The sequence below is a fragment of the Typopeltis vanoorti genome, chromosome 14, assembly GCF_054136105.1.
Source record: "Typopeltis vanoorti isolate ZY-2024b chromosome 14, IOZ_Tvanoo_1.0, whole genome shotgun sequence".
NCBI classification, from domain to species: Eukaryota; Metazoa; Arthropoda; class Arachnida; order Uropygi; family Thelyphonidae; genus Typopeltis; species Typopeltis vanoorti.
The window spans coordinates 44,091,472-44,106,975 of record NC_143562.1 but is presented as its reverse complement, the minus strand read 5'-3'; the positions used below and the strand labels follow the sequence as shown (position 1 = coordinate 44,106,975).

At 36.1% G+C, this 15,504-nt stretch overlaps 1 protein-coding gene across 2 annotated transcripts in view; it reads right to left on the bottom strand.

Annotated features, from left to right (window-relative positions):
* Window positions 1–15,504, bottom strand: part of LOC150099412 (arginine/serine-rich protein PNISR) — a 313,080-nt gene that overhangs the window by 173,348 nt on the left and 124,228 nt on the right. For both annotated transcript variants that reach the window (XM_090404218.1, XM_090404217.1), the window contains exon 7: window positions 10,998–11,147. In XM_090404218.1, coding sequence (XP_090260344.1) covers window positions 10,998–11,147 — 150 coding nt within the window. The remainder of the gene's footprint in view (window positions 1–10,997; window positions 11,148–15,504) is intronic.

Sequence of the window (15,504 nt, the reverse complement as noted above, 5' to 3'; positions counted from 1 at the left end):
CACCACGGATGGCTGCAGATCTGCCATACTGTTCAAAGTAAGACAAACCATAGGAGCATGGGATCAGGTAGACACCTGGAAAGTTGAGTGGAGAAAGCTTGTCTTTAGGTGAAGAAAGGAAAGTAGAAATCTTACTAAAAGGATGAAAGGATACTGCAATATTAAGAGGTTTCAGAACTTTAGCAATACATTCAGAAACTGCTTTAATACAGGGGGTGTGGAATCCAAGTGATATCTTCAGGAGATCTACAGACTGGCTGCCTAAAGCTGCCAAAAATTTTCTTCATAAAGCATTCATATAAGCAGATTTCATATAATTCAATTCTTGCTGTAAAAGATATTCAGTGGACCAAATGTTATGAACAAATATTTTAAACATAATAAGGTTTCAGTGGTTCAAACCATTTGACTAGAATGATGATGCGAAGTATCATGGATATAACAATCAGTACTGAGTTTCTTTTCTAAAAACTGAAAATTGTAAACTACCATATGGCTAACTAAGAATTAAAATATCTAAAAATGCTAGTTGATTGTTTTTCTTTTCTTCTAAGGTAAACTGGATTCTCAGATGAATCATATTTATTTTGAAATGAAATGTAAAAGATATTCAGTGAAAAAATTTTAACTCTAATGGTGAACCTTTAGGAGATATGTCTTTAAGGAGAAGATCAAAATGCTCCATGTAGCAATTGGCAAGAATAGGACTACCCATAGCTGTTAGCTCAACTTGTATAATTTGTCTTGTACACAGAAACAACCAAAGTGGATTGCAAAGCCAAAGCATTTGATAATATCAGGAGGAAAATCTTACTCAAGTAAATTAATAGTATCTGTCAAAGGAATGTTTGTGAAAAGAAATACTACATCGAGACTAAAGGAAAAAAAAATTTGAACGTCTTAAAAGTAGATTACAAACTTTTGTTTTAAAATCTATGGATTTCTTGCCATGAGAAGTAGATTTTCCAATAAATGAAGATAATGTAGACAAGTATTTAGAAACTTTATATATCAGGCAGCCAATACTTTAATTCTTCATACCAACTGGAGATATTATCAATCAATTTACTGACTTTATTAATTTGGCTTGAAGCAGATCAGATGTGAGAGGAAATCTTTCTAAAATATTCTCTCTTATCTTGTATGACTACCGCTTTGCCTTTGTCTGTCCAGGTAACAATAAGAATATTATTCAGTTTTAGAGAATAAAGTGTTTAAGTTCTGATGGAGTTAGATTAATTGGTGGTAATTTTGCTTTGTAAAGAATCATGGCTCATTGAAAACTATTCTGTTAGTAGTCTCAGAAGGAACTGAATGTAAGCCTCTGTCTATAAGATGAAAAATAATCCATAATAGGTAACTTACTCTGAGAGGTCACATATTCATGACCTTTAGATAACACTAACACATAAGTAAGAGGATGTCCTCATTAATTTACTACCAATTTATTCTCATCTGCAATATCACTAGAATGACCGATAGAGTGGTTGACTAGTAAATTAAATTAATCGTATAGTAGAGTTGAAAACTCGTACAGGAATCCAAAGAAAAACCTAAAACAATACTTAAAAATTCAGCAGATAACAATTCTGAAATGGAGTTATGAAGAGAATTAATTTTGAAATTTAACAAGGCAAAGATTTCTTTGCATCATTAAGTTGTAATATTAGTAGGTTTACTAGCTCCAATATAAATATGATGTGTATTCGGCACCAAAAAGTATTCTGCAGGAGATAGGAATCACCTGTGCTGTCGTTCATCTTTTTAGAAATATGATCCTATTAACGTATTTAGAATTCTTGACTAAAAGCTTGCCAGTGCTACATGCTTATATACAGGCTCTCTTATTTCACAAGTTTATTAGCTGTAAAATTTTTGCCCTAAGTATCATGGACATCCTCAGTAAAATAACAACAATGGAACACAAAATAATATTTTTTAAATAATTGGGAATTTACTAACTGTCTGTTGTCCTATTGATGCTGTAGTGGGGCTTTCTGAAATTGATTCTTTTACTGTAATTTTATCTTGCATTCCATTGTTGTTATTGTACTGAGGATGCTTATGATAGTTAGGTGAAAATTTTACAGCTAATAAATTTATTTCACGTAAGTTTAAGTTTCTGTCTTCAATTTTTTTCTATATATGTCAGCTTACAACAAGAGGTTAGGTCTTTTATGGATGCTAACCACAGTTGGTTTAAAATAAAGCCTTGATTTTTGTTGCACTGTGATGGACATGACATTCTGGTTTCTTTTAATCTACAAAACGCACCGTAGAATTCAACAATTGGCAAGTTAAGAGTTACCCAAATGCTTGATGCTTTTTATCCAGTAGTATGAAAAGATATGCCAGATTTGTTCACTGACCTTTTCTCTACATTTTTAATGTTTTTTTTGCACAAATCAGTCCCAAGTATTCTGTCTGTCAGGCATAAACAGATACTGCACATGCAGAATATATATATATATATATAATATATATGGATGCTGAGGTTGGCTGAGCGGTTGCATACCTGCTTTGCAACCAACACTGCTGGTTTGAATGCTGCCATGGGCATGGATGTTTGTGATTGTCTTTAGGTGGGAAATGAATTTCATCACCTGGTGGACTACCTTCCTGCTTCTTGGAGACCTAAAGTGGCTTGAAAAAGTTCCATGTTTGGTTTCTAGAGCAGAGTTTCCAGACTATGTAAAAAATATTTAAAAATACAAAAATATATATAAAATTGATAAAAAAAATACAAAAGAAAATCCTTAGCCCACCTGTGGTATAAAATGTACCATAGGTTAACAAATAATCTTTCATGAGTGGGAGCAACATAACCCCCCCGCCCTCAAGGCTCACTTTAGTGAGTATGGGAGTGGTAAACTCAAGGTATCTGATGCTGGACCAGTCCACAGACCCCCACACACACACACACACTTAAAGTATTCAAGAGCTAGGGATGAATGTTTCCTATTTTACTTTTTTTTTTCATCTCAAGCAGTGCGAGTTTGTCTTCTCTCCCGGGTATTTGCCTCACCTAGCAGGCTAAAGTCAAATTCCACCTGGTCATGGGATGAATTGGGATCAAAAGTTCCTAGATATGTGGAAAGGGCCTCTGCACTTTTTCTTGCATTGACTTCACCCCAAAATCATAATATGCTTGTGCCTTGTAATACATCTCATGTTGCATCAGCTGTCATGCAGAAAAATCAGAGCCATGTTCATGGCTTAGGCAGAAGGTCCTGTTTCAGAAGTATATTACAGTCTCCAACACAAGTCACTGTTACTGTGAATGAGGAAAGCAGAGGGTGCGGGATTAATCTCAGAGGTGAGCTTTATATTGGCACTTAGAATATACAGGGTCTATAGATGGGTACTCTTGATGTAGTCTGTAGAGATGTAAAGATGTAAAATCATTCCATCTAATTACAGAAATTAGATGGAATGGAGAAGATCATTTTAAAAGACAGAATGGTAAATTAGTTATTTATTTAGGAGGTAAGTAACTCAAAACATCATGGTATAGCTGTAGTAATGAGGAAAGTTCAGGAAAGAGCTCTTCTTGGTTATAATCCCATTAATGACAGGATACTTTGTATTAGACTTAAGGTTCATCCTGCCAATGTGTCAATCATTGTAATTTATGCTTCCCACACAGATAGAGATGAAGAGAGTGAGGAATTCTGTGAAAACCTGCAGACTGTGCTGGGCTGCCTGCCAGCCAAGAAGGGATGTACTTTTCATCACAGGGGGACTTTAATACAAAAGTGGGAAAGAATATGAGAGTAAGCCCTGAGTGTGGAATGTTTGGTCTGGGTGAATATATCACTGGTGGTGAAAGACTTTGAATTTGTCCATGCTAACATGTTAGTTATTAACAATACCTGCTTCCAGAATCACCCATGATGGACCTATACTTGGACATCTAACATTGATAGGTCAAGGCACAAACAAGATTGATTACATCCTGGCTCTCCAACAGTGGAAGACAAGCATCTTTGATGTGCATACTTGTCCAGGAGCAGACGGTGGTACTGACCATCAGCTAATAAGATCCAAAATAAGACAGATACTCTGAAACCTTCAAATCATGCCCATTCTGCAAGATTGAATGCAAGGGTAATCCTTAATGGGTTAACAGAAGAAACTTCAATATAGTTGGATGATCCTTTTGAGACTAGTGAGGAGAACTCATCTGAAATGGTGTGGGAAGGCATAAATGTTATAATAGGGAATACAGCCAAGACGCATCTGGGCCCAATTAAAGACCAAGAGACCCATGGATATCAGATTCAACATGGGATTGATTGAAAGGAGATGGTTGGAGAAACAAAGAGACACAAGGACTGGAGACAGGACAAGGAAAATTTTTATGCTAATAAGTGTGAAGAGATAAAATTCCAGATGACGAGGCACAATTATAAAAAGATGTTTCATTTAGTTCGTGACACAAAGCACATGTTTAAGCCCAAACTGAATGGCATCAAAGACGAGAACAAAACAGTACTAATACTAACAGAAGAATTGAACAGATGTGAAGAGTACTGTGAGAAACTGTACAGCAAAGAGGATAAGAAAATTTGGAGGTGCCTTCTTACGAAGAAACTTTCATTTGGAACCTCCTCCACTTAGACAGATGGAATCACAGCAGAGTTAATAAAGGCCACAGGGGATGAAGGGATAAGTGTATCATAGATTGACAAAAGATATGGGAGACAGCCTAGAGATTGGAAGAAGTGGGTCTTCATACTACTGCACAAGAAGGGAGATATGAAAGATTGCAAGACCTATAGAACTATTAATCTCTCATGAAAGCAAGATTTTATTAAAGATCATCCTAAATAGGACTGACTCCAAAGTTGAGATAGAGAGATGCCCGAGGAATAAGCAGGTTTTAGGAAAGGGCACCAGAGATCAGATCCTTTACCTTAGACAGATTATTGAAAAGTATCAAGACTTTAAACTCCTCATGGTAAATTGTTTCATAGGCTACTTCAAAGCTTTTGACTGCGTTCAGCAAATGAAATAGTGGGAAGTAATGAAATTAATGGGTTTTCCTCAAAGCACTATTAGGTTCATAGCTAATCTTGTACAATGAGCAGGAAGCCGTAGTAAGAACAGGTGTTGGATTAACTGATTGGCTTCAGGTCAGCAAGGGAATTAGGCAACGATGCCTACTTTCTCCTCGATTGTTTAGTATCTATGCTGAAGACATCGTGCACGAAGTATTGGATGAGCTTAGCACTGGAATTAGGATAGGTGACAAATTGATCAGTAATCTGAGCTATGTTGATGATACAGTACTCTTTTGCAATGACAAGGAAGAACTAGGACAAATTCTTGACAAAGTTAACGAGATCAGTAAGAACAGAGGGCTTGAACTCAATCCTAGCAAGACAAAGATTATGATTCTCAAATGAAATATAGACAGGAAAGCTTCTGAGAAACATGTATCTTAACAGAGAAAGAATTGAGGAAATCAGAAAGTTCAAATACCTGGAATCTGTTATTTAATGTGAAGAATTGGTGTGCAACAGACCAGGAATGGCTAAAACAGTCAGAGACTTGTCTAAAATCCAAAAAGATAGATCTACCTCCACAGGAACAAAGTTTCTGGATGCAGCTGTTTTTTCCAGCAGCAACTTATGAATGCGAGACTTGGAACCTAAAGAAATCTGATAGGAAAAGGATAGCTGCTTGTGAGATGTAGTATTACAGGAGGCTGCTGAGGATATCATATACTGAAAGGTGTGTCGAATGGATAAGTGCTAGAAAAGATCAGTAGAACTTTAACACTCCTTAAAGATAATGAGAGAAGAAAGCTGAAATACTTTGGTCACATTGAAAAGATGGAAGGAGGACTTCTCAAACCAGTAATAGAAGGTAAAGTTCCTGGAAGAAGAGGAAGGGTAGATCTTCAATGAGATGGATGGATGGATGGATGGTGTCTGGAGTGACTGATCTTCAAACAGTTGACGTCTCCAAAAAAACCATACGACAGGACCACCTAGCAAGGGCCAGGCATAGAACAGTGCCAAGGAAAGGAGTGACTATGGCATCTGACTATATCCAATGAGCTGAAAGATGGATGGAGCAACATAAGCTACTTATGTGTTTGAGTCAGGATGTAATGGTTAAAATATAAGTATAATATAAGTAATAGAAGGTAAAGTTCTTGAAAAAGAGGAAGGATAGATCTTCAGTGAGATGGATGGATGGATGGTATGTCTGAAGTGACTGATCTTCAGATAGTTGACATCGTCAGACAGGCATATGACAGGACCACCTGACGAGGACTGGTGTGGGACATTGCCAAGAAAAGGAGTGACCATATGGCATCTGACAATGTCCAATAAGCTAAGGAATGGATGGAGCAACATAAAAAAGCTACTTATGTGTTTGAGCCAGGATGTAAAAGTTAGTCCAAGCAGAGAGACCACATTTGTGTTTTGCCGATGGTAAAGGAACTGGGATCTCTTTTTCAAGGGAACAGGACTATGTTTCGGCAGCATTAAACGTGACCAGATTATCACCGTACCATTAAGAATAGTATGTAGATCAATGTTTAAGGTACTAATTATAGATCTTGATGCTTGGAATGTCTGTCACTGCATAGTTTGTCAAATGAGTAGGATGAATGGAGAGTACTATAGTCTGCAAAGTCATGGAATAGATTAGTGGTGATTGAGAGTAAGTGATAAGATAGAGCCCTGAGGTACTCCTGCATTGGTGGTGAAGCTTGAAGAGAGGGAGCCATCAACCATGGCATGTAGTGAATGACTAGAGAGGAAGTTGGCAACCCTATTACAGAGGGTAGAAGGTAGAACAAAGAATGGCAATTTGTTAAGCAGACCTCTCAATACCAAATACAATCAAAAGCTCTGGAAATGTCAAGAGAGACAGCACAAGTTTCTCAGAACCTTTCCACTGCATGTGTCCACTGGTGGGTAACGTAAGCTAAGAGGTCAGCTATGGATCTTGAATGGTGGAATCCATGCTGGTGGTTGCTGATTAATTGATGCACCTGTAGGAGGATGGCTACTAATGACTTTCTCCATTATTATGGAGAAGCTCAGGTGATGGCAATTGGTTAGCAGTTAGACAGTAGAACTCTGTTTTTTGGAATAGGCTAAATGTGTGATTGCTTCCAAACAGTGGGATAAGTAGCAATTATGTATAGTATACACCCTCTGTCCAAAAAGAAACCGAACTTTTCGAAAATAGAACTGGTGGCGCCACCTGTTGTATCTTTTTGTTGTCGAAAGCGGCAACCTTCATTAGTGTTAAGTTTTAAAAGAGGTATACTGTGAGTTAGACATATCGATACAAAATTAATAACAGAAAAAAACTCACGTACAAAGATTAATTTTAACAGTATAATTTTCTTCTTCAGTACATTAAGCTCAAATTAAACAATAACTGACAATTCCAAAAAGCGTCACCTAAGTAGCTGGTGGAAGATAACTAAAAAGGTCAATACCTTTCCTATAAATAAAAAAATATATATTTATTTATATATTTTTTTTTTATTTTTAGGAAGTTATTGACCTTTTTAGTTATCTTACACCAGCTACTTAGGTGACGCTTTTTGGAATTGACAGTTACTGTTTAATTTGAGCTTAATGTACTGAAGATGCCTGCAACACGCAGGCGAAAATTATACTATTAAAATTAATCTTTGTACTTGAGTTTTTTTCTGTTATTAATTTTGTATCTTCATTAGTGTTGTGTCAACTGTTTATGACATTTGTTTCATTGAAGCCAAGTTATAGTGCCAAGAGTGACAGTGTGTTTTGATGAACGGTCGGAAAATGAGTTTCAAACAGAGAGCTGGGATTGACTTTTGTGTTAAACTTGGTAAAAGTTTTACCGAAACGCATCAAATGCTTCAAAAAGCATACAGTGATGAATGCTTATCCTGTACTCAAGTTTACGAGTGGTTTAATCGATTTCAAAGTGGTCGTGAGACACTTGAGAATGACGAAAAACCAGGCCATCCAAAAACTGGACTGAGCGAAGTTAACATCCAAAAAGTGCGTGATTTCATTAAAGAAAACCCAAAATCGTCAGTGAAATTGATTGCAGATGAATTGGGGATTCCAAAATCAACTGTGCACAACATTTTGACCAAGAGTTTGGGCCTCTGTAAATTAAATTTGTGATTTTTCCCCCACAATTGACCGATGACCAAAAAATGTATCGAATTGAACACTGCAAGGACCTCATTAAAACCGCTCGTAAGGACTCCAACTTCCTTGAAATGATCGTTACTGGTGACGAAACATGGTGTTTTGAGTATGAGCCCAAAACAAAGCACCAGTGCTGAGTGGAAACCACCAGAAGAAGAGGGGCAACCAAAAAAAAAAGTCGCTTGGAGAAGTCAAAAGCAAAGACAATGCTTATTTGTTTCTACGATTCCAAGGGAATTATCCACAAAGAATTCATTCCGCCTGGCCAAACGGTCAATGGTGAGTTTTATCTCAGAGTTTTGAAGCGATTGATAGCGAGACTTCGTCGCATATGGCATGAATATCATGATGCAGGCAGCGGATCACTTTTGCATGATAATGCACCATCTCATCGTTCGAACATTGTGAGACAGTTTTTGAGCAAAAACCAAGTTTGTGTGTTGGATCATTCACCGTATTCACCTGATTTAGCACCCTGTGACTTCTTTCTCTTCCCCAGACTTCATTTGCCGATGAAATGAAAGCAATACGACACCACTGAAAACGTTCAAGCGGCAGTAACCACGACCCTCGACAGTATCCCAAAAACAAATATAAAAAACTCATTTAACGAATTAACTGATTGTGCCAAATGCTGTATCGAAGCTGAGGGAGAGTATATTGATTGAAATAAATTATTTGAATAATTATAATTGGCCTGTGTTTTATTTTCTATCAAAAGTTTGGTTTCTTTTTTGACAGAGGGTGTAGACTGTAGAGACAATACAGGACTGGTGTTAGCTGTAAAGCACAATGAGAACAAGTGGAGAGATGCAATCGAGACAGGAGACTTTTTATTGTCCAAGTTATTTAGTAATTTTCTGATGTCTTTTTGTCAAAAAACTACAGGAGGCATGTGGTACTTAGATTCCAGTATGGTAAGAGGTGATTTTCTTTAGTCATCTATGCAGCAGTTCATAGAAAGGAGTGATGCTAGGAAGTTAGCTTTATCTTTGGGTTAGGAATCAGTGGTCCCATCAGAATAAGAGACAGGTGAGCAGAAGGCACAGCTCCCATTTGGACAAGAAACAAGTTTTATAATGTTGACCTTTATGAAATCAGATTTAGATCTGCTGATGACTGTTTTCATTTGTTGTACGCTTTGGTATAGGCAGAGTAGCAAGTAGGTAATTTCGATAAGTCACCTGCGGTAAGCTGAAGTTTTTTTTTAACTGCTTTGATACACTTTCTGTTGAACCAGGGCTTGGATAGCAGATGAGGATTTTGGGTAGAATAGGGAATGAAGATCTTCATGCAGTCATTAGGAGATGTCAGGATCAGATGAGCTGAAGCAATAGTCAGAGGCCATCCCATTTGGCACCTTTGTAGTGCCAGAGGATGTGAGGTTGGGAGTAATTTAAGGAAGGACGTTCTGTGAGAGAGGAGATTTGCACAAGCTTGTGGTTTGAGTTGCCAAGAGGGAGAGTGATCTGTATGGTGTATCTGGAAGAGAACTGGTTAAAAAGAGTTATCGGGAATTCGTGTACGATTCACCCAGCTTGGTTGCTGTTGTTGGAATAGGACTAGTATTGTGAATACCAGTCCTTGTAATTGAAGTCATCTAGGAAGATAACTTCACTGTTTGGATTACTGGTTTGCAGATGGTCAAGTTTCATGAAGAGGAATATGAAGAGTTCTGAGTAATTGGAGAACAATAAATGCATGAACTAGAGGACCACGAGCCAGAAGAATTTGAAAGCAGGAGATTCTAAATTAGACACACTCTGGCATGATGTCTGCTCTCACAAAGCAACAGGTGCTACCCTTGTGACAAAAGGAATAGTGAAGTGCATAATTTGGACATTTTAGGTTGGCAGTAGTGAATGTAAATGCTATCTGATTTCTGTCAAAGAGTAAGAGGTCTAGTCTGGATGACTAAGTGATCATGAATGTCATCCCCAAATACAATCAGATCTCTTCTTTAGCTGACTTACATCTTTTAAGTGATGTGTCTGTGCTTTTCTTGGCACAAACAAACCTCTGAGCCTCCAAGAAACTTGATATACTTGTCCACTCAAAACACTACTTCTCACACGTACAACATTTAACACTGCATAAATCTCTATAAATCCCAAATCTATCTAACATTTGGATAAAGCTCATGTTTGGGGTGGCACACCTTTCTAAGACTGCTCACTGCTATATAGAAAAGCAAAATCTAATTAAGTGATGAATATCTTTCTCTAACACACACACGTTTGGTTTCCTTTCCTTCTACAGGTACTTTTATGAACAATATTATGGCCACCATCATTCTCTTCCTCTTCTTTTTTATCAACTGTAATAAAAAGAAAAGCTACTAATCAACATCCAATTCAAAATTTACTAAACAACTTTTCCTCCTCTGAAATGTTCCTCAGTTCTCCAGAACAGCATCCTTCAATGTTCTTCCCCAAAAACCTTAACTACCAGCTTTTTAGCAAACATGTTAACAGACTATCCTCTTACCCAGACAGCACTGATGTGCTATAGGTAAAAGATTAGCATAAATACATCAAGGAAGATAGAATAAAATATTTTTTTTAGAATATGCAAACAGGAAACAGAAGAATACAGAAAAATATTCCCATGAAAAATGTCTGATACATTATCCAAAATGAAATGCACTCTTATTTTATTATTTCCTATGGAAAAATTATATCTGAAATGAGTACTTTTTTATAAACAAAGTGGATGTTAGATCCAGCATTATTTCCAGCATTTATAAGTGCTTTTGCTTTTTAAAGCAATTTTCAAAAACAGTAAATCAAGGTATCACTATAGAATTATAAAATAAATTACCAAATAATGATGTTTTTCTTCTTCACTTCTATTAAGCTCGGGTGATGGTGAATTACGGGGAAGTCTTTCTGGAAGCTGGGAGCCACCTTCATCTTGATTGATAATTTCTTCATCTTCCTCCTCCTCTTCTTCTCTTTCACTATCACTTTCCTAAAAAAAATATTACTTTTCTTTTATTTATATAAAATGTAAATTTGGCTGTTTGTATAAGCAACAGCAGATAACCAAAACCTGTTCATATGAACAGGTTTTGGTCATCTTCTGGTCATTCTAGCCAATGTAGTTTTTCAAAAGTTTTAAGTATTTCAAAAAGAGATAAGCTCGAGAACTTGTGTTGTGTGCTATCAAGTGTATGCACATACCTCCCTGGGAGTTGTTCGAATTTATTTACACACACAAACTCATACATACCATTAAAGACATCTGATATAAACACTTCATCTCTTTACCAGACTTTCTGAAGTTATACTTCAGAAAGTCTAGTTAAGTTCAAGTTAAGCTTCTTGTAGTCTCTAAAACACACTGTTCTTAGCGACAAAAACTTAGTGACATCATACACAAACATGTCAGATTCTCTCTTCTGTATCTCCATGGAACAACAGCAAATGGATTGGTCATTGGCATCAACGAGTATGCTGAGGTTAGGCATTAATATGACAGTCTAAACTGGAAACAAGCTTCTTTCTGCAAGACGTGAAAATTAGATCTCTTCCGTGTGCCAACAATCACCTAAAATGCCATACAAAACAATGTACTGCAAATGGACAAATGTGCTAGATATTATTGTCGAATGTATGACTTCATCTCTAAACTTTTTTTTTTTTTAAAGTAATTGTTTCTCTCTATCTTCAGAGTTTATTTTTTCATATTCAGTTTCTAGTGTTTTTATCCTAGTGATGTTGTCAGGCAACTGACAGAGATACATGTAGATGTAGTTCTTTAAATAGCATTAATTTTTTTTCAAGTGTATTCCCAGTATTCTCCTCCATTCCATTCTGAGCAAAATTAGGACAGCGAACTGATAGCATCAACGACAGAATTCTATTAAAAATTAAGATATTAGACATGAAGTTGAACCATCAAAATTCCAGAATCTAGGAGCAGAACTTATTTAGGGTGGTATGGATATGTAAACAGAATAAGAAAGAAAAAAAAAGCAAAAAAAACAGGTATCCTATACCAGAAGGAGATTAGTAGTGCCTAAAAAGACAAAAAGAGATCTGACAATATCACAAAACCTGGATTTTGTAATAGTATTACATAACCTTCATTATGTAATACTATCACAACATCCTGTACAGTTCTTGATAGTACATATCATGATGATGATAACAAATTTTGTATGACTATCAGCAACAGAAGGACTATAAAATTAAGAAAATAGGTAGGAAAACAGAAAACATCAATTGCATTCTGAATGGTAAATCTGCAGAATAAACATTTCATATGCCAAATATTCAGTGAAGATGGCAAATTAAATATGAAAATATATAACAATGGTCAAAGCTTGAAGGTCAACTAAATAAATTTAGTTGACCACTAAATTTAGGAATAAGAGAAAAATTAGCAAAAATATAAAAATAGCAGTAGAATTACATGTTTAATCAAATTAAAAAACATAGGGCCTGAAACTTGGTCCAGAAAGATGGAAAACTTGATGCCTGAGTAAGAGAGTAAACCAACGGCAAAAGTGGTAGAACCATATTAAAAACTGCAAAGATGTTTCAAGGATATTGTCAATATGAAAAAGGATTTTTTAAATTATTTTAATCCCTTTATTTCTAACAATTATTTTTTTATTTCCGAGTGTGCCTATATATGTGCACAAGGGTTCACTCCGATTGGTGCAATGACCTCTTTTTTTACTATTTCTTTCAGAATCCAAGAAAATTACTGACTCATGACCAAAATATAAAATAAACACATAAATATCAAAAACAATATATATAAATTATATACACTTCAAACAGCTTCACATAATTATAACTACAGAATTAAGTGGATCCAAGGCCTTTTAAATTTAAACTTACGCTTAAGACTAGACTAAACACTTTGTTTTCACAATGACAAAATGTTCGTAGCCAGTTTCTTTCTTTGTCAAGGCCCTTTTCTGAAGATATATGACTTTATTCTTCATTTTCATAGGATCCTTTCTCATTACTCATGTAGCCCACATTAATTATTCCTGCCTCAATTCTATCTCCTTTCCAGTAGAAATAATAATTAGATTCGGCGTCCTTAAGACAGATGAAACTTCCTAATCAGAGTTTTCTCGAACATTCCTTTAGAACGTAAATAGCAACTTCTTCTTTTATTCACTAATGTTTATTGAGTCTTAACTCTTCCACTTTAAAAAATTTAAAAAAGTTCTACAATTCCCTTTTCGGAATCTACTACTAATCTTCCAATTAGAGTTTCCTCAAATATTCCTTTTAAAACATCTATAGCAATATTTTCTTTTATTTATCAATACTTGTTCCACTTTGAAACTTCATAGTTCCACGATTCCTTTTTCGGAATATACTATTGATTTTCCTCCGACTGTCACATAAAAAAACTCAAATTCCTCCAAATCTAAATATCTGCCACCCTGTGTTCTAATTTTTTCTCCGAAAACTCTTCTTGTTTACTCTCCGTTACCCTGATACCGAACGCTCTCCTTGTCAGCTGTCAATCACACATCAAACTTCTCAGCAAGCATGCACACTCCTTGAAAATGGCAAGCGAGAAACTAAATATAATGGCTGACACGTTGCTTCCGTTAGTGTAACGAGGATGTCTCTTCAAAACACAACACTTGATAATTTTAAACTACAATAAAATTGTTTAAAATAACACAACTATCAAATACAGTAAGTACATCAATTTTTTTAACTTCTTTACATTTCAATTTGACAAAACAATTTCAATAATGGGCATATCGCAAGTGCCGACAATGCGTGTTATGAAATTCTAATAAACATTCTATCATAAACAATACATAAAAATATTCAGAATTTTAAATTATGATTATTTTTGCAATATCATCAGAAAAGAACTTGGCATCACTAATATTCAGAAAGCTGTCGGGCATACTGTGGAAGGAAGCTTTCAGTGATTGAATTAACAGTAATAGCAAAAAGCATTGCACTTAAAAGACACAGCTTTGGGGAATGCCTTCTTGATAATATGGCTGAAATAATGTGCTTTCCACTGAGCTGGAGAGAAAGTTTTCAATAAAAACAGATCAAGATTAAACAGGTCTTTTAATACACCATATCTCCAGGCTGTGTCATAACCTTTTTCCAAGTCAAAGAAGACCGAAACCAGATGTTCTTGTTTGAGGAAAATATCTCTCTTATATGTTTCTAAACAGACCAAACAGTCCAATGTTGACCAGTTTCTATGAAAGCCACAGTGTGTGTGTTGAAAAGAAGTTTGTTGTTTACCAGAGAAGCCTTGCATGTAGCATTTTTTTAAAAGATATTTGAATATCTTACAAAGAGATTCAAAATATATGAATGTTTCAAATATATTTCATATTCATTCATATTTGAATATACACTATGTTGCCAAAAGTGTCTGGACACTCCAATAGCTCTATGTTGCTACACCTATATGATGCATATACACATCTGCATTTCTATATAAGCATAGGCACATGGACATTAGTAGTATAAACATTCTTTGCCATCAGGATGGATTGAGTCCAAAAGAGTTGAGTCCATTCGAACATGGTATGACAGAGTCCAAAAGTTCGGTCATTCAGTCTGAGAGATTTCTGCCACACTGCATATCCCACAGTCTACTGTCAGCGAGGTTATTGTGAAGTGGAAACGTGATGGAACTGCCCAACTGGTAGGCCCAAGAAACTTCTACTTCTGAAACCACTGCAAACTATTTCTGCATGAGTTCTGGAATGGATGCCAGTGACAGAACTATTTGCTGGTAGATGTTTGCCCTTCAATTTTGTAGAGTCATTAACTACAGCTCACAAACCCTCGATTACACTTGCCTGGTATCATCTGGAATGGTGCAAACAACACTGTCATTAGACTGTGGATCAATGGAAGAGGGTCCTGTGAAGTAATGAATTGCGGTACATGATCTGGCAATCTGATGAATGTGTCCATGTGGCCAAATAGAGAACACATCATCTACGTAGATGATGTGTTCTCCATTAGAGCAGACAGTAGGTTTATCTGGGACAGAGTTCAAAGCTTTTTTTTCAAAGGTCTCCTCCATGAAGAAGTTGGCCAGGAATGGAGAAACCATGGCTATCACCTCTATCTCTTTCTAGAATTTTCCTTGCCAAACAAAATAGCCTGAGTTCATGGTGAACTGAAACCAGGCTGAAATCTCAAGAGGAAATATATGGCTTGGATGAGGTCTAAGGACATTAGTGAATAAAGAGGAGACATTCAAACTGATCATTATGTCAGTGCACTGGAGTGTGTGAGGTTCTCTATACTGGCTTTAATGTGGGCTGAGTGTGTTTTGTATGAGAGTGTGTTGTCAGTATGTTGTG